The sequence below is a fragment of the Phlebotomus papatasi genome, chromosome 1 (assembly GCF_024763615.1).
Source record: "Phlebotomus papatasi isolate M1 chromosome 1, Ppap_2.1, whole genome shotgun sequence".
NCBI classification, from domain to species: Eukaryota; Metazoa; Arthropoda; class Insecta; order Diptera; family Psychodidae; genus Phlebotomus; species Phlebotomus papatasi.
Genome location: NC_077222.1, coordinates 55,647,319 through 55,665,827, shown reverse-complemented (window position 1 = coordinate 55,665,827; position 18,509 = coordinate 55,647,319). Strand labels below are relative to the sequence as shown.

Sequence of the window (18,509 nt, the reverse complement as noted above, 5' to 3'; positions counted from 1 at the left end):
CAGTAGTGACAGTGGAGGACCTGATGCTCTCAGTAATGCTAATTAGGTAAGAAATTCTTCATGAATTGGTCTTAAATAGGGCTATAAGAAATTTTATTGGCACGAAGAATAAGAGATCAAGTCCACAATATTAAAATAATTCTCATTGATCTGATTTGTTTCACTTTTATTTAAAAAATCGGGATCGTCCCTATTTGAATTTCGCTCAAAAATCACCTAAAAATTTGATATTTGGCTGGCGTTCACGCACGAATGCAATTGCGCGTGGGTCACTACCATAAAAAGTCTTGTTGGATAGGCCTATATTATACAAAAAAATATGAGGTCGATCCGACTTACAGACCACAAACACCACACACTTATAAGTCCGTCCCTATTTGAATTTCGCTCACTGTATTATCAGATTAGCGTAGAATAAGAGAAAAAAATGTGAATTGCTGTCCTGAAGGCTTGAGAATTCCGTGCACTCTCTTAAATAGAGAGGTTGATTTAGCAGAATTCACTTAAAAGATAACAGACGAAGTTGGTAGCAGTGCTGGGCAGGTGCTTGTGACATGCGTCACGGTGGAGAAAAATTTTCTTTGCATTTTCCCATTTCTTTGCATTTTCAATGGGGTTGTGAAGTGTAGTGACCAGTAAGAAGTGCAGCATTCCAGAGGCGAGAGGTCAAGTGACAAGTTCGCATGCTGTTGGAGTCATCATGGGTAGTTTGTGGACGGGAATCCGCCGCTTCATTCATTGGGGCCCACTCACGGCAATTGGTAAGTAAATTTGAGTATCTCATGACTCACGAGTTCACTTCAAGAATCCCCCTTTAGTACCACCCAGCCTCGTGCCCACCTTTTCCACCTACATTCCGGGAAATTTATGAGATGGGTTTTGAGAAAGGGCAACAAATAAACACCTTCTTGGAAGAATCTGGGCAGGAGGGCGATTCTCAGATGGATAGTCAATGGCGTGTTATGCGCAGACTGTTTTGGTAAATAGTAATTAATTTTAAGAAAAACAATTCATTGGTTAATGTACTGGGCGACCTGTTGCTCCCCCGAAGAGATAACAATCGTCACAGTCATCCACGGAAATTCTGAAGAAAAAGAAAGCCACATTATTTTGTCCACTTTATAAATGAGAAAAACTTGAAGTTGAGGACTTCCTCGGGAAAATCCTGCAGTTCTAAGAATTTGCATGCCTGAATATTGCATGAGAATAAGGAGAACCAGTATAATGAGATGGATTTCGGATATCCGAATTCCTGCAATCCAATTGAGATCTTATTTGCATATCATTATATTTTTTTTAACTCGCGAAACATAGCAAAACTCAATGTAAAATTACATATTGCATATTCTGGGAAAATATTCTGCAGAAGAATAATGTTCTTCTACAGTAGTAATTTCTGAAAATTTGCACACAAAATACTTTTCTAGAATCTATTCGCTGTTCTAGGACTATCAATAATTTTTCAAATGAACCGAAATCTAACAAAACATCCTCCAATACAGCTAAAATCCATGAGATTGCAATATCAAAGATTAAATTCGAGCTCAAGGATATTTCAATTTTAAGACATTTATTGTCTAACCCCTGAATTTTCTTATCAATCTTTGAACTTTGAAATTTCAAATTGACCTTTGAACTTCAAGGACTATCGATGGGTAACTGTTGAATTATAAGAAAATGATTTTTCCTTACTCTTTACCTAATCCTTCTAATAAATTATTATTCATTCCATTACACGGATAAAAATTTATAGATTTATACCCAACCAAGTTCTGCCTGATTTTAGGAGTTACCACGACTGCCTAGGATCCGTAGAGCATTAATTTTTTTTGCAAGAAACGAATAGAAAAATATGGAAGCTCTGGAAAATCATTTTTTTAGGAAAACGAAAATCCTATTGTCGATAATTTTCAAACTATAATGCACAACGCACAATAACTTTTGTTTGTAAACATGTTTTCAAAATTTCCTGAGAATGAGCGAGATGACTAGATTTAGATCTCATTCACTCTCATTGAAATGTCGAAAACATGTTTACTAAACAAAAGTAATTGTGCGTTGAGTATAATGATGTTCAAATCCTGAATGTCTTTTTTTGCAAAAGCCTGATTAATTCCTGAACTAAGATATATTTGATAAAAAAGTCGTGAAATTGGCTTACTGGTTAAGAATTAAGATTAATTTTCTACTACTGAATTCTGTTTCCGGAATTTGATTATTAAAGTGAACCGGTAGAGCTGGCACAGCCTGTATGGTCTAACATTAATAGATCAAATTTTTTATAAATAATACAAATCAGTAAAAATATCATAGAAATTGATCATAAAACTTTCAAGAATTGAATAAATAATTACACCGGTCGAGTTTAGGAATCGTTCGACTGTAGGGCACTTTACCTTTATCCGGGCTACAGACCTAAGGCTTAGCCATAAGGCTTAAAACCTTTAATTTCTTTTCAGTCAAGAATTTTTAGACAATTTGAACCTAAGATTGGATTATCAATTACATTCTGAAAAATCAATAAAATTAATTGGTAGGGGAGACTGGGGCAAATTTGTCAAAACGAAAATTTCAATATTCACTATTTTCTAAAATAAAAGAGACTGAGGCTTGAAATTTTTATTATAGATAGCCTTCATGAACCTTCTTAAACTTACAAAGTTTCAAGGGATTCGAGGAAGGATTAAGTAAAATAAAAAAAATAATGAAATTTTGTGCTCTATTTTTGGAATATTTGCCTTACTGAAAATATCAATACTGATTAGCTCAATTTAAGCACATTTCTCGTTAAGATAGAGAAAAATTATCTTCGACAAAGTTGTAGAGGAATAAATTTCCTATAAGAAATATGTCTATCTGATATTTTTAACGTTTGCGAGAGTAAAACGTCACAAATTATCCGAAGACTGACAAAATTTGCCCCAGCAACTTTGAGAATCTCCACAAAATCGACTTTTAGAAAATGATTCGAAAATCACATTTCTTTCGAGATAGAGGAAAATAGTCTGCTGCAATATTGTAGAGCAGTAAATTTCCTATAAGAATATGCTCATTATAAAACGTTTTAGTTTTCTTAAAGCTCATGAAAGAATTAAATATGCGTTTTGACGGTTTTGACAAGTTCTGCCCCAGTCTCCCCTATTTAGGATTTTGAGACCTTCGGAAACTGGGCTAAACCTCTAGTATGAAGACCGTTTCACATGATCCTAGGAACGTGAACATAGAAATATCATTTTATCATACACGAATATTTGTTATAAAGGGAGCAAGGAAAGAACCCCTACGCTCGGAGGGCTTTCGTCGGAAATAAATCAGTGCTGCTGGTCAGTCCCCGGGGACTGACTGATCCTTCCACCACGAGGCTCAAATTGAGTGTCGAAAGAACACGCGAATATCTCAACCACAAAATAGGAGCTTTTGTCACTCTGTCAAACCACTAAATCTCCGGAGGAGGCTAGACTCAATCCGTGGAAGGAAGTCTTTCCACCAGATTTGGTTGAATTAAGGGAAGACCTTCCTCAGACTTCCTCCTGGGGTGACCAAGACTGAAAGACATGAAAGTCTCTCAATCGTTTGAGAAGCAGCGTAGAGAGACAACAGATGGCAATGGGGATTCTCCGAATGTGACATCCTTTATGACTGTGGGGTGATTGAAATCGTCCCCCACTTCTGTGTTGGTCCGTTGTCCCTTGCCTCATGCGGAACAGGGGATTTGATATCGGTAAATCCGCTTGCAATTGACGTGGCAGGCAAGACAAATTTAATTTTAGGTCTCGACACGATTAATAATATTTTTTTTATATTAAAAAGTAGCAGCTCAAAAATCTAGCCAAATCCTGGCGAGCCTGGAAGTTATTATAAATACTTAAATTTTGAAAAGAGTAGAAACAAGAAGGTCAGAAAGGACAGAACACCATAGCAGAAGAGCCACTACGCTCATCGTACCCAAAAGATACGATCCACAGCTAAAGAAACAGTCAAGAGAGTATCCCACGGTATAGAACATTTTAGGGTGATGGCATTGATCCATGTTATACAAGCCTATCCTGTACATTGGTGGGTAAAAAAGAGGCACAACGTTCAGAAAAAAAAACCTCACGACCTAGTGCGACTCAGCAGGAGACGTACCAGGCAAACGCGTATCAGATACCTCAATTGTTGAATTAATTTTATGAGATATCGTAAAGAACAGGAAACGTGGGTGCTTTTAAAAATCAAACATTTAAAAACATTCAAAAATCAAACTTAGGATAAGATGAGCTAATTCGGAATCACGTCTATTTTGGAATTTTGAGATTTTCTCATTGATTCAGATGGCCAAAGAGTTAAAGGAAACCACGAAGAAGTACATTCGAAAGTACTTCTTTGTTGTTTTTTTTTTCTTTTTGCATTCTAAAACTGTTAGGATATCTCAAAGTTCCAAATTAGACATGATTCCAAATTACCCCATAGCTGAAGGAAAAGATAATTATCTTCAAATTTGGTTTACAATGTTGTTAAATCGTATTGCTTATTATTCAATTTACAATTGTTGTCAATTCTTTTGTTTTCAAATCTCTTGAAAGTTTCTCTTTATCTTAAATTAGTTTCTTTTAATAACTTTGACTAAAATAAGGTCAATTTTGATTTGATTAAAAAAAATCAAAAGAAAAAAAGAGTTGAATAAAATCGGAGTTTTAAAAAAGTGGTAAAATCATCATGTATTTATCAAAGACAAAAGATAATTTAATTTTTCTTATCATACTTGATATTTGTTTAAACCAAATTGATACAAAAAAACCTCATAAGTTTTCTAATCATCAAAAAAAATCCAACTAAACATTTAGAATTGTTTACAAACAATATTAATTATTATGAACTATTCTTTTATGCTCAACGCACAATAAGTTTTGTTTATAAACATGTTTTCAAAATTTCCCATGAGAATGAGCGAGATAACTAGATCTAGATCTCACTCACTCTCATTGAAATGTCGAAAACATGTTTACTAAACAAAAGTTATTGTGCGTTGGGCATTATTAGCTAATTTTTTTTCAAAGATAGTAAACAAAATATTGATTAGTTTTTATTGGTTGATTTTGTTAATATGCATTTTAACTTGAAACTTGACCAAAATTTATACAGAGGAGATCAGGGTGCAATTAGCCAGGAATAGAAATAGCCAATGGGTTTTTCTTTTAGACTCCTTTAAAATGTACATTGAGCAAAGTAATTAAAAGTAGGAACATACTCCCATATTTCCCAAAATATTTACAAATCCGATTGTTTCGGTTCCAAACAGATGAAAACCTGAAGCTAGAGGAAGAGAATAATCCGAATCTTGTCAGATTATTCACTTGCTCTGGTGAGAACTTCCTGGGGAATTTTTCCACTTTTGGACTGACTCTCGGCTGTTTTCACGGTCTCTAGTAACGGCTCTTTCGAGCCACCGGGCTTAAGGCAGTAATTCCCTCTTGTGTAAGCTACTCCAAGGGGTGCCTCGAGAGAGTTTTAACCAAGAGGTTTATAAATAAATTTCCAACCTTGCAGTCCGGCAAATGAATGCCTCTAGGGAAAAATTCCTCCAGAAATATTCTCAAATCCTGCCTTAGGTCTTAAGGTTTTTTGAAGAGAAGCCGCTGTTTCCTGGCAGTAGGGAGCCAATTGGCCGCTGGTAATCCTTAGGCAATAGGATGCCGCTGGTCCTGGGCCAAAAGGCAGATGCCATTTCTCTAGAACAAGCACTCTCCTGCTACTAGAAGTGAAACTCAGGAATCTCTATCGCAATCTGATTTATTTTACAAAAATTAACCCTATATATTTATACAAAATCGTTTTTACCCCACTTAATTACTAAGGTGAATTCCGTGAACCCACAATGCGTCATTGCGAAATTGCACATTCTTTATTTTGCTGACGAAAAAATGCTGATCAAGAAGTGAATGAACGGGTGTCATTAGCACTAAGCATAATGACCTAATTTGAATAAGAATTTGACAATTTTCAATCTCTAATATCATATAAACTACTGATTGGAATGGTAGCAGATTGATGTCAGATATATCTAAGAATATAGAAAATAGGATGGTAAAAGTTTAGGATCGTTTAACATCCTAGTTTCTTTAATATTTGCCGTTAAAGTGAGGCTTGTTTTTATACTTCGTGAAATGACTCGATTTAACCAAAACTAAAATCCGTATACTAATTAAACTATTCGTCTCTAATTGGAATGACAGGACATTCCTAGTAGTAAAAGTATCTAAAAATTATGTAATAGTTCTTAAATCCTTTAAGGATAAGTCATTTACTTAAAAAGTAGGGGTAACGAAAACCCTTGTAAAATCTTGGTGAAGCCAAAACTGTCCAACTTTTGTGTTGAATTATTCGTATCCTTTTTAGGATGTAAGGACTTATGATGAATATCCTGTTGATTTAGTTATTCAAAAGTACTCTGATTTAAATTAAAACCCATTTTTATCCCTCAAAGTTTAAAAAATCCTATTTTGAAAATTATTTATATGAACGTGTATGTTCATCTTGAACACCGATCCTCCTACAATTTAGAAGCATTTAATAAAATTCCCCGGTCTCTCCCACATTTAACTATTCATACAAACACAAATACCCCGGGTTCAAAACCTCTTTAGGTGACCGGAGAATTTCGGTCATTAAAGTGCTCAAATCCCGTGAATGGTGCTGTACTTCATTTCACAGGAGTTACAATCTCATCTGCATGTCTATAAATCCCGTTTATAGGAAATCCTATCAACTATCTCGAATATTTTGCCCGCAATATTATTATCCCCTCTTATTTTTTTGGCGTTGGAAAATTATGATATAAAAATTTCTAACAGGTAGAAAGTCAGCTTTTTAAATGATCTGAAAATAATTTTGTTAAGATAATGGAACATTAAGTTTTGATTAATGGAATTTCTTAAGCACCGTTTCGTATCACAAAGTTACATTAATGTTTTCACTCATAAATGTTTTATGATCAATAAGAACTAGACTTTTTTTTCACATGCAGAAGTAGAAAAAACAAAACAGCAATATAAAGCTATAATGGTTATATTTAGCTCAGGGGACACATGCTCCTGATTTTTTTTGATTTACTTTGTCATGGAAGAAATATTCTCAAAATCCCTGTAAAATAGTGTTTTATTTCAAAAGCTCTCCTTTAATTTGAAATAATACTTTACGGTTACCTTCTTGTGTAAGAACATCATTGATTTCTTCGTCCCTTTTTTGAGATATCATATATTATAATTCGGTAATAAAACATCGTGTTTTGCTTTTTGTTGTTGGAACACGTGGAGAAGGTGTGGCTTAAGAATAACCATTTGAAAGCGTGGAAAATAAAGGGAATATACTTTATGATAACAGTCTCCCCCGAGAAAATTAGTAGTGGGTTTTTTTTACGTCCAACAGAATTTACAACCGATTAAAAGTAGCACTAGAGGAATTGAGTTTGACTGTGAGGGGTTCTCCCCAATCTTATGTTGTAATCTTATTCATGGTGGTTCGTTTGAGGAATTATATATCACAGCTTACCCATTCCCTTTTTGCGATGTGTTATAAACCTCAAAGAAAAATTCACTTTCCTAATTTATTAATCATATTTTGGTGAATGACAAAATTCAATTTCCGACAGCACATTAAAAACGCGTAGCTTGGAATGTTATTCTTTTAGGATATGGATAAATATTCATGAGTTTCCAGTTCATTAATATTAACTACGCAATTTTCGGATATACAACTTTTTTTTTGCCCTATATTTTGTGGGACTTTTTCTGTGATGGTGTAAATTTGCAAAGAGGCCAGTTGAGTGACTGAGAGATTTTAGAGTAAAAGCGTATGGCAAATTTGGCAGAAAAAACCGCAAAAGTACATTTTTTACGCATAATTTCAACATCCAAATGCACGCAATTTTCTCTGGAGTGTTTTTCCCAATTATTTTTTTCTCTACTAAATAATACCTCGTGAATTTCAGCCCTCTGTCATTTTCGTCCTCTCCCTTTATTGCCATTTTATATTTGCTCACTATACTTACTAATATTCAGATTGCGTGTACCTTCAAAGGGAAATTCCTCGGAATATATATAGACACGAACACTGCGCTATATATTAGAGCTAATATAGAGATTTTTTCAGCGAAAAATCCAATGCATAGCATATTCCCCTTTTTCCCATTTCTTTTTTTTTTACCATCATCAACAATCATAAATAAAAATGTGAAAAATGAGGCAATTGGTGTGAAAACATAAGTGATTTTAAAAGTTGTTATTTTTTTATTTTTCTTCACACTTTCAGGCATCATAAAAATTATTTCATTTGTAACACTCTACATGAATGCCATGTGGTGGCCACCTAATTTGACCATCGGTGGTCTGGTAATTTGCATCAAGTGCCCTTTACACGCCTCCAAATTTTACTAACGAGCTTCCTTTTGCAGGTCAATCAGACCATTTTTCTCATGCTATCATCCCTCACGGTGTTCAACTTTGTAATGTCAGCAATTACAGGGCCGGGATTTGTCCAGCTAGGCTGGCGTCCCAAGGACCCAAAAGCTCAGGATCAACTGCAATACTGCACTATATGTCAGGGCTACAAAGTGCCACGATCTCATCACTGTCGTAGATGCGATAGATGTTCAATGAAAGTGAGTTTTATAATATTTCGCTAATTGGCTAATTTGAATTTACAAGAGCACGCAGACCTCGAAGTTTTCTTGCGATTTTGAGATTTTGCAGATAAGCTTATGGTATCTAAGATTCTTTACGGGCGACTTATGAATACTTGCAGTTTGGAATGCGTGCAAATTTGATTGTGAGTTGAATTTTGAATGAAATTCACATCCCTTTCTTAAATTCTTTTAAACCTCGTCATAACAAATTCAATTTAATTCAACTCAATTTTGAGTTATAATGGCGCTAGCACACCTTTTCAATTTAGTAAAATTCAATCGATTGAAATTTTACCTCTTACTCTTTCAAACTGAAATCAGATATAGCTATCTCTTTCTGTCAAATTGAAATTGAAATTTCAATGTCATTTTCAATTTCAATTTTAAATTTCATTTGGCAGAAAGAGACAACTATATCTGATTTCAGTTTGAAAGAGTAAGAGGTAAAATTTCTAACGATTGAATTTCACTCTATTGAAAAGGTGTGCCAGCGCCATAACAAGTAGAATAGACATATGCAAAACGTTTGAGAAAGAAATTGATATGAATTTTGATTTCATGAAATTTTCCTGATCCAAAATGTGCGCCGCAGGGTTAAAGAATCGCATCGAGCTTTTTCAGTTTGCTTAATGGGTTTTTGTATGGGTCCTGTACACTATTTAGATCAGGAAAATTTTATGAATTCGAAATTCACATCCCTTTCTTTCTCAAACCTATGCATATGTCTTTCTCATTCTTTCACACTCTTCTTCTTCTTTTAAACATCATAATAAATTAAATGTAGCTCAACCGAATTTGGAGTGCGAAAGAATAAAAAACGTTTGAGAAAGAAAGGGATATGAATTTTGATTTCATGAAATTTTCTGGATCTAAAAGGTGTACCGGGGCCATTACTCCCAAAATCTGACTCACCATGAAATTGTACAATTTTCTTTGCCTTTTTTCCAATTTTTTTTCAATTGGATATTCAAATAAAGAATTCTCAGATGGAAATGAAACTTAATAATAAATTAATAAGAATAATAATAATAAATATTATATAATTATTAATCATTCAGTTTTTTATTTATAAAGTTGTCAACAGAATTTAAATCGTACTTGTTTATATAGGGCATTGAATAAATGAGCAGTAAAAAGTTAAAATTGATCAGTAACAAAAAAATTTGAAACAGTGATATTATCGTCCAAATTTTGGCAAAGGGAAAATAAAGGGCTTTTCACTCTATATGGAACAATTTTAAATGTTAAATATGTAAATTAGGCCCATTTTTGTAAAGATTTAAGTTTTTTACTGACCATAATTAGATATTTTACTGATCATTTTTAATATTTTACTGCCCATTTAAAATTTTTTACTGATCGTTTGTTTTTTGCCTTTATATAGCAAATTGAATCTTGAGTTATGCGCCTGTAAATTTGAATAAGAGATTTCAGAAAGAAAAGGAATCATAAGGATCTTACTAATTTTTTTCTATTGTTTTTCAGATGGATCATCACTGTCGTAAGTTTTGAAATTTTTCGTTCTTATTTTCTTAATTTACATAATACTTATGAAAGTTCATTATAAGTTTTTTTTTATAAAAAAGAAATGTCTTGCAAACTTCTAGTTTGTTGTTGTTGATAGGCATCAGCGATGGCAATTCTGATTTAAAGGGGCGTCTTGAATGATAATCTGAAAAAATCGATTTTTTTTCTTAAATCGATAGATAAACTATTTAAGACTTTACTATAAGAATTTCAATATGGGAGAGTCTTGTAGATGTTGTACACTTATGGAAAACTTGCAAAAATCTTAAATTTTTACCTAAAACAGATTTCGAAAAATCACAAAATTGTTAATCACATGTCTTTTATGTAAAAATTTAAGTTTTTTTGCATATTATCCATAAGTCTATATAGCTAATTCGAACTATTTTCGAAGATACAGAGATACAAACAAAGGAGTTCTGACCCCGAGTAAGCTTACGCCCCCTCAAATCCCTCAAATAATCATCCAAAACTTTGAAGTCCAGTTTTTCAACATTTCAATTTTATGATTTTGTCGAATTGGCTCTAAAGATAACTAAAAAAAACTTAATTGGCCGGTTAAAATTAATAAAGGCTTATTCTCTTCAGACTTAAAATATTGTTCTAATTGACCTAAAAGAGTTTTTAAAAATGTTTTCTATTTCCCTAAATCGGTTTTCAGACTAGAGGTTTAGCCCAGTTCCCATAGGTTTCAAAATCATAAATAGCAACTAATTTTATTACTTTTTCAGAATTTAATAAGTCATTTGTCCTTAATGTCCTTAATAATCCAATAACTAAGTTAAATTTTTCCAAAAATTTTGATTGTTGAAAAATTAGAGCACTTAAGCCATATGGCTAAGTCTCAGGTCTAAAGCCAGTATAACTGAAAATAGGATTGCCCCCTTTACAATCAGTGTTAAACTCAATATTTCTTCCCTGAAAATGTCTCTTCAAAAAACTGTAATAAAAATTCTAATTTCACGAATTGGTTCACTTTTTAATAATTTAATTATGAAATAACATTTATGAAAATTAGAATTATTTTCCTGAAATTAGTTTCACACAAGAGCAATACTAGCTGCATTTATCCCATCGATTAATTAGAGCCTTCTGTGGCAAGGCGCTCCAGTGAACACTTTAGTCCGCTATTATATGACATTTTTTTTTTTACGAAAAAATGTAGTACCTTCAGAATGTATAAAAATAGGGTAAAGTGGTACAAGTTGGACAGTGGTACAATTTGGACAGGGCTTTTTGCCTTGATAAATTTAGTACTTCATTTTTATTTGTATATTTTTAATGCTTTAGTTTTATAATTTGGTTCCTTGTGCTTAAAAACAAATTTTGTACTGTATTTATCAAGAAAAAAGACATGTCAAACTTGTACCGGCGAATTGTCCAACTTGTAACACTAATTCCAAATTATATCACTTTACCCTATACAAAAAGTTTTAAGAAGTTTGGTAATTTATTTTTCTTCGAAGAAAAAAAAAACACGAAAACAGCTAATTTCTGGCCTTCTAGTTCAGGAAACCCCCTTGCGCTTTTAATAAAAAAGAGCTTTAAAATTCTTATCTGAAATGGTAATAACAGGAGTAATAAAAAGAACTTACAGGAAAGGCATCAAAACTCCTTTTGGTACTTTAATTTTGCTATCAAATTGTACATTAAAAATTTAATGATAATACAAACAAATTATCGATAAAATACGCTTTTAGACACATTATGTTGGATTTTTATTATTATTTATATGGTAACTTTATGAGAAACCATTCTTGTGATTATTTAAATCTAGTTTAAACAACATTTTGTAGGCCGAATCCGGCTTTTTCACATTGATTAAATCAAAGTTTTAAAGTTAACAATAATAACCGTCAAAAAATATTTGAGTATTTAAATAGGTGTGAAAGCAAGGATAAGATTGACAAGGTATATATTTCTGTGTGTGTAAAAAATTAGAATAAATTAGGTCGATCAACAGATTTATTTTTCAACAAAATCAAAATATTGCGCCTCATATTGACTTGACTTTGAGAAAATATAGTATTTTTTTAATTTTTTCCTTCGAGAAATTTACTTAAAGTGCAAGAGACATAGCCAAAATTTTATTAAGAAAGTGGCAAACTGAATAATTTTATCAATCAAATAAATATTTTACAAGTGCAAAAAGGACAATAATTTTTTTCGAAAAATAGCAATGAATCATTTCTGCACCGATTTAACGATTTTAATGGATTAGGATTAGACAAAGGTACAAAAACGTTCTCACGGATCTGAATAGCTTTTGATTGAAGAAAATTGCATTTTTAGGTTTGAAATGTTACAAAAGAAAATTCTTAGCCTAATGTAAACCTTTACTTAGTTAAATCACCATAAATCAGATTTTTGACCGATTTTCATAACTTTTAATTTGCTCAAATATCTGATAAACGTTTTTCGTTAGTATAGTTTTTAAATAGAGAATAATAGCTTTGTTTTTAGTTTTAAGAAAAAGGGATCAAAAGTAGTATTTTTCTAACCAAGAAAATAAGAAAATTGATTTAAAATTTAATGGAAAATGTTCTTTGTGTGCCACCAAAACGTTTTTGCAGTTTTTCAAAAAATCTACTTTGACGATTTTGGAAATATATAGAAATCTTGTAAATTTATCAAATTTATACAAATGTAGATTTATCACATTTTTTTTGGGGGGGGGGGGGGTGATATGCGCAGAGCCGTAGCTAGAGTTGAATCTAAGGTAAGGGCATTTGCAGTTAAATAGAACATTAATCAAAATTTTTGATTGATCTTTTTTGGTTAGTCGATTTCCATCCACTTCACTTAACCCTCTAACGGTGTTTTCTTTAATATGCGAAAAAAAGTTCTAAAACAATGTTTTCTGGGATAATTATGATCCAATAAAGTCGAAAAAACCATCCATTCTTCAATATCTCTTTTAGTTTAGGCGCTAGGTGAGAAAATAAAAAAAAATTTTGAAACTCTTTGCTTCTAAAATTCACATTTTTAGTTTTTTCAATTTTTTTAAATAAAATATACAAAGTAGAATGACATATCTTTCAGTAAAAAATAAATTTATTTAAGTCAGATAACTTTAAATCTGTATTTTTATGGAAATTGAAAATGAGTTTTTTTGCACAAATATTTTTGTTGCTTTTTCTCTGACCTGTCACACAAAACTGGGAATAGCTATAAAACGAAGAGACAAAATCAGTTCAAACTTTCAAGAGATGTTTATAAGACTATTACCGAGGACACTATAGCACTTTTAAATAAATAAAACCTTTATTGTCGCTGTAAATGTGATTTTTGTGAACACCGCCTGGAGGCGGTCTTACCCGTTAGAGGGTTAAATGTAAGTGAATGAGGTAAAAGAAAAATATTCAAAAAGACAAATTAAACAATATACATTATTCTAATTCTTCGATACATTATACTTACGGAGTTACGTGGGTCAAAATTGACAAAATTGATAGCAGGTTTTCATCTAATTTCTTTTCAGTATAATAAAAAAAATATAATTAATTAAAGCTCTTAGGCATATAAAAGTACAACATTCAAACTATAGGGTAAAGTTTTCGGTAGATAAGATTTCTCGGAATTGGTTCATCCGGAAACCAAAAACCAAATATTTCCTGCCACCTGATGAGTTAAACTAGTCTTTGAACGAAGAAATTTTTAAAAAATTAAATTTGAATTTTTAAGAAAATTTCATACACAAAAATATCACTTTTGACGTGTTTTACACTATGTTTCGTCTTGTAGAATGTAGAATACGTTTTGATCAAGTGAACATAAAATCTTTCGTTCAAGGATTAGATACTTTCACTTATCAACTAACAGGAAATATTTGTTTTTTGGACTTTAGATGGACAAATTCCGAGAAAACTTCTTCATCGAAAAGTATGTCTTTTTTTCAAAAAAAAAATCTCCAAAAAAAGGTTGTAGGGTAAATTAGGCTAATTCAAAACCTGCTACAAATGGAAATTTTTCGCTATTTCAAATGAAAACGTCATTGTTTTTACGATAAATACAGTACTAAATTATTATATTTATATATTTTCCATACCTCAGTCGTCATGATTTAGTTAAATTTGCTCCAAATAAAGCGAAAATCCATTCATATTCACAAATTTTAATTTGTTAATTTCTTAGAAAAATTAACAGTGTACCTTTTCACCATCGAATTTTTCATCGATCGACCATGTTTTCCAATGAAAAACACAATGAGGTGACTGTTGTTTGTTCGTTTTGCTTATTATTTATGTCATATTTCTGGCTAGTTTTAGTTAAATTAAGTGCTAATCTTTATTGTTAACGGTACGTGAAGATTTCAAATGAAATAATTACCTATTTCGTGAAAAAAAAAGGGTTTTTCTGAAGTGTCTGCAAATGCTTCAATAGGAAACCCCGGAAATATGATATTTTTGGAGAGATTTTCTTATTGTTTTAGATGAGAAAGGCGAAAAGACCAGGAATAAGAACAAATCCTGCACTCAGAGCAAATCAACAAGGTTTTGGAAGCCTTTCGTCGCGGTGTCACTTACACTGTTTGTCTCCAATTAGAAACTTTCCATTGTCTCCATTTGGATTAAAATGTTTCCAATAGAAGCATTTTACGGTCGCGTATTTTTCTTGTATTTAAGGTATTTAAGAAGTTTTCAAATTATATTTAAAGAATGTTCACTAAACAGTAACATTCTAGAAGAGTCAAGGAGCAAATTTACGTAATTTTCTTCAGAAAAAATATGAACTTAATGTGTTGAATCTTCTGACAAACTTAAAGCGTCAGGAAATGGTTTTGAATTAGGACAATTACCCTAATGACTAAATTTTTAAAAATTTGAAATGAAAAATTTAGAAAATTTAGCTTATGTTAATGTATTACTTTTATATGCCCAAGAGCTTAAATTAAATTTTTTTTTAATATGCTGAAAAAATTGAGAAATTATTATATTTTTACAGTCTTCTTGATCTACGTAACCCCTTAACTATCTTGAGAATGCGTAAATGAGAAAAGGAAATATATTGAGTTTTTTATGTAAGAAATGTAAGAATCTTTACGCTCGTTTTGCTCAGAACCATTGAAAAACGTTATTTCATTTAATTAATATCAAATAATTGCAATTTCAGCTCATTTATAACAATGCAAAATTGATGTATAAATATTTTTTTTTTTTTTAAAGATGTTTGAGAAAATATTTAAATTTTTCTCGAAATTATCGTTTGACTTAACATACGATTTTAACCAATTGCATTAAGCACTTCAATCGATAACTCTATGAGATTAGATGTATCAGGCCATTTAATAGGAGATTAATTTCTTCTCTACCATATCATACTACGGACAGTCTACTTAGAGCATTATCTTAGTTTCTGGTTTTTAAGGTAGGGCATTGCAAGTTTTAAGGTAGGGCATTGGAAGTTTTAAGGTAGGGAATTACCCCCTCAATGCCCTCCCAGCGCTACGGTCGTAGATATGCATTCACTAAAAGAGCATTACATGAGTTATCTTCGAAACTTTCTCGTGTAAATAAATTCAAGAACTAATAGATAATAAGAAAAAACTATCTACATAATTCCTGAATAGCTCTGCCTCAGGGAATCCCTTTGGCACTATTGACTATTGGAAAGATTTTAAAAATAGGAAACAATTATTTTTCAGCTTGGATCAATAATTGCGTAGGTTGGGCGAATCACGCATATTTTTGCTGTTTTCTGGGTTTCGCCGTGATCGGCTGCCTACATGCCACTGTTCTTCTCAGTGGATCTCTATATCGAGGATTGAACCGGCATTGGTACATAATGCATGGACGAGAGTCCCTAGCCACAGTTCACCTGACACTGTGGTCACTGGTGTGGTGTGTCTTTAGCTTGGGTCTTGCCATTGGGGTAGTGATTGCAGTGGGTATGCTCCTGGGATTCCAGATACGAGCAATTGTGCGAAATCGTACAGGAATCGAGGATTGGATTGTCGAAAAGGCCAAATATCGACGTGAGGGTACTGATGAGACCTTCCGCTTCCCCTACGATCTGGGCATTCGCCGGAACATTGAGCAAGTGGCCAGGTGGTCATGTGAAGCCGTTGGTGATGGAATTGTGTGGGAGGTGGCAGAAGGATGTGACCAGTATACTTTAACTAGGGAACAACTTTCCCAGAAGGCAGATAAGAGAGCTCGAACCAGACGATACAGTATCGTCAAGAGGGCAACAGGCAGTTGGATTCCTCTTTGGTCTCAGGGCTTTTGTGTTGCAGTTCAGCCACCCTGCACAGATGAACCAAGAATTCAATTGGACGTTGGGGATATTGTCAACGTGACGAGATGGAGGAAGTAAGATCGAAATTTATATTTTCCTGAATTTTTTTTAATTTGCAATCTCGTAAACATTTCAGATACTGGCTTTTTGGCGAGAAAGCCAATTCAACGAGTAAATCAGCCAAAAACGGTTCCGAGAAGGCGGTCAGGGGATGGTTCCCCAGGCGGTGCGCCATGGAATTGGTGGAGAGTGAAGACAATATTGAGATGTACATTAACAAGAAGAGTAAATAGTGACAATGTCCAACCCAAAGAGACTTTCATGTATGAAACATCTTTTTAAGCTTTTTAACAAAAAAAAAATGAAGAAGAAAAAAACAATCAGGAATATTGATTTTATCTCTCAGGTGTCACAATTTCATCATCATGTAACTATTTTACCGAGTCGTGTTGGATATGATTAAGCCGAAAATAAATGTTATCCGAGAGTATTCTTTTTTCAAATTCACTGTTTTGCTCAAGGGCGTAACCACATTTCAGGAGAATATTTTTGAATACCCCATGAAAACGTTTCTTGAACTGAAATAAAAAGTCATCTTGAAGCATTGCAAAGAAACTAATTTTAAAGTTCAAAAAAATCCTCTATTAGAACCTTAAATCTTTAGAAAACGACTTAGAAAACGTGTTAACGAATTTAGGCGAAGGCACAAGAATGTTCTTTTGGATCTGAGTAGCTTTTTTTGGAGGAAATTGCGCTTTTAGCTTGAGAATAATATCTCAAAACAAGGCCTTTTAGATTAAAAAAAAACCCTTTATACCCAACGCACAATCACTTGTTTTGAAAACATGTTTTTGACAGGGCGAAGCATTCTAATACATTTTATGTATAAAAGTATGGTATCTTTTTTCTTAAGTGATTTTTTAGTTTTAGTATAAAACCAAATGCAATCATTTTAAAACTTTTACCAAATGATTGCACGAGGATAACAGTTCCTAAAACCCTTATGAAAAAGACGTAAAATTCGTAATTTTTTGAATATTTATGTCAAATTTTCTATTTGTAACACCAGTAACATTTTAAATTCAATAAAAATATTCTCTGTACATGTGCCTACCATTTCGCGTTATATTTATTTTTTTGGGATCTAAGACTTAAAAATTATAAAGAATTTAAGAAAAATATACCATTTCTGAATTAAAATGCTCGTTAGTTAATCATCCTAGGTTTTTGACAATTCAGTTAGAGTGAATGAAACCAAGATCTATAGTTATATCGCTCTCTCTCATAGGAAATTTTGAAAACAAGTTTACAAATAAAAATTATTGTGTGCTGGGTATTTAGATAGACTTAAAAATCGTCATTCGGGTAAACTGTTAAAATTTTTCATTAGTTTATTAGCTTTTTTTGGTTTAAAAAAAGGCATATCAAAATAGCTTAAATTTCCATTTGAAACATTCTTCCAGAAGAATATTATAAACCTTTCGTTCAAAATTTACCACTATCAAAAATTAATTTTTTTTGTAAAGACGTGAACATTTCCACATAAAATTCTCTAAAACATTTCTCATTGATGAGCTTTTTTTCTTGCTTGAAATACCGATAAAAATGTTCTTTCAAGTGTTTTCTTCTTGTAAACTAATTCAAATCTAATCTTAAAGAAATCTTGTGGATTTCGTCAGCTGAAAGCTTGCTAAATACACCAAAGACATTTTTTTTAAAAGAAAATTAGAGTTCCATGCTTTACTGTAAAAGTTTCTTTTAGAAAATTACCAAAAAAAAAGTTTAATATTGCACCGATTCGATTTTGATTATTTTGGGACAGACGTGGAAAGTTTGAGCGATTCCATAAGAGGTGTTTTTCAGACAACATTGCAGCTGTTTTTGCGAAAAGCTGATCAAAAGCTTCTCCAAAGTCCCAAAAATCCACTTTGATTTTCTTAATGTAACATTTTGTGCAACGCCTCTTTAAGAAATTCAACATAAATTTATTTTCAATACAAATTAAATGATTTTGAACTTTTTAAAGAATTTCTAAGATTTAACAAAAGGCGCTTTTCTTCGGTGAAAATGCACTTAGACAGAG

The 18,509-nt window shown here is 32.4% G+C and overlaps 1 protein-coding gene across 1 annotated transcript; it reads left to right on the top strand.

Annotated features, from left to right (window-relative positions):
• The first annotated feature begins 524 nt into the window (after positions 1–524).
• Positions 525–16,929, top strand: LOC129807538 (palmitoyltransferase ZDHHC6). The gene is made up of 6 exons (XM_055856884.1): positions 525–761; positions 8,290–8,369; positions 8,432–8,638; positions 10,148–10,163; positions 15,834–16,500; positions 16,563–16,929. Exons 1-6 carry the CDS (start codon positions 701–703, stop codon positions 16,717–16,719), a joined length of 1,188 nt encoding a protein of 395 aa, XP_055712859.1. The 5' UTR covers positions 525–700; the 3' UTR covers positions 16,720–16,929.
• Positions 16,930–18,509: the final 1,580 nt, after the last annotated feature.

Coding starts and splice junctions, on each gene's coding strand:
- LOC129807538 (XM_055856884.1), top strand. CDS start 701: ATGGGTAGTTTGTGGACGGGAATCCGCCGCTTCATTCATTGGGGCCCA. Junction 8,370..8,431: donor ATTTGACCATCGGTGGTCTG/GTAATTTGCATC, acceptor TTCCTTTTGCAG/GTCAATCAGACCATTTTTCT. Junction 16,501..16,562: donor AACGTGACGAGATGGAGGAA/GTAAGATCGAAA, acceptor TAAACATTTCAG/ATACTGGCTTTTTGGCGAGA.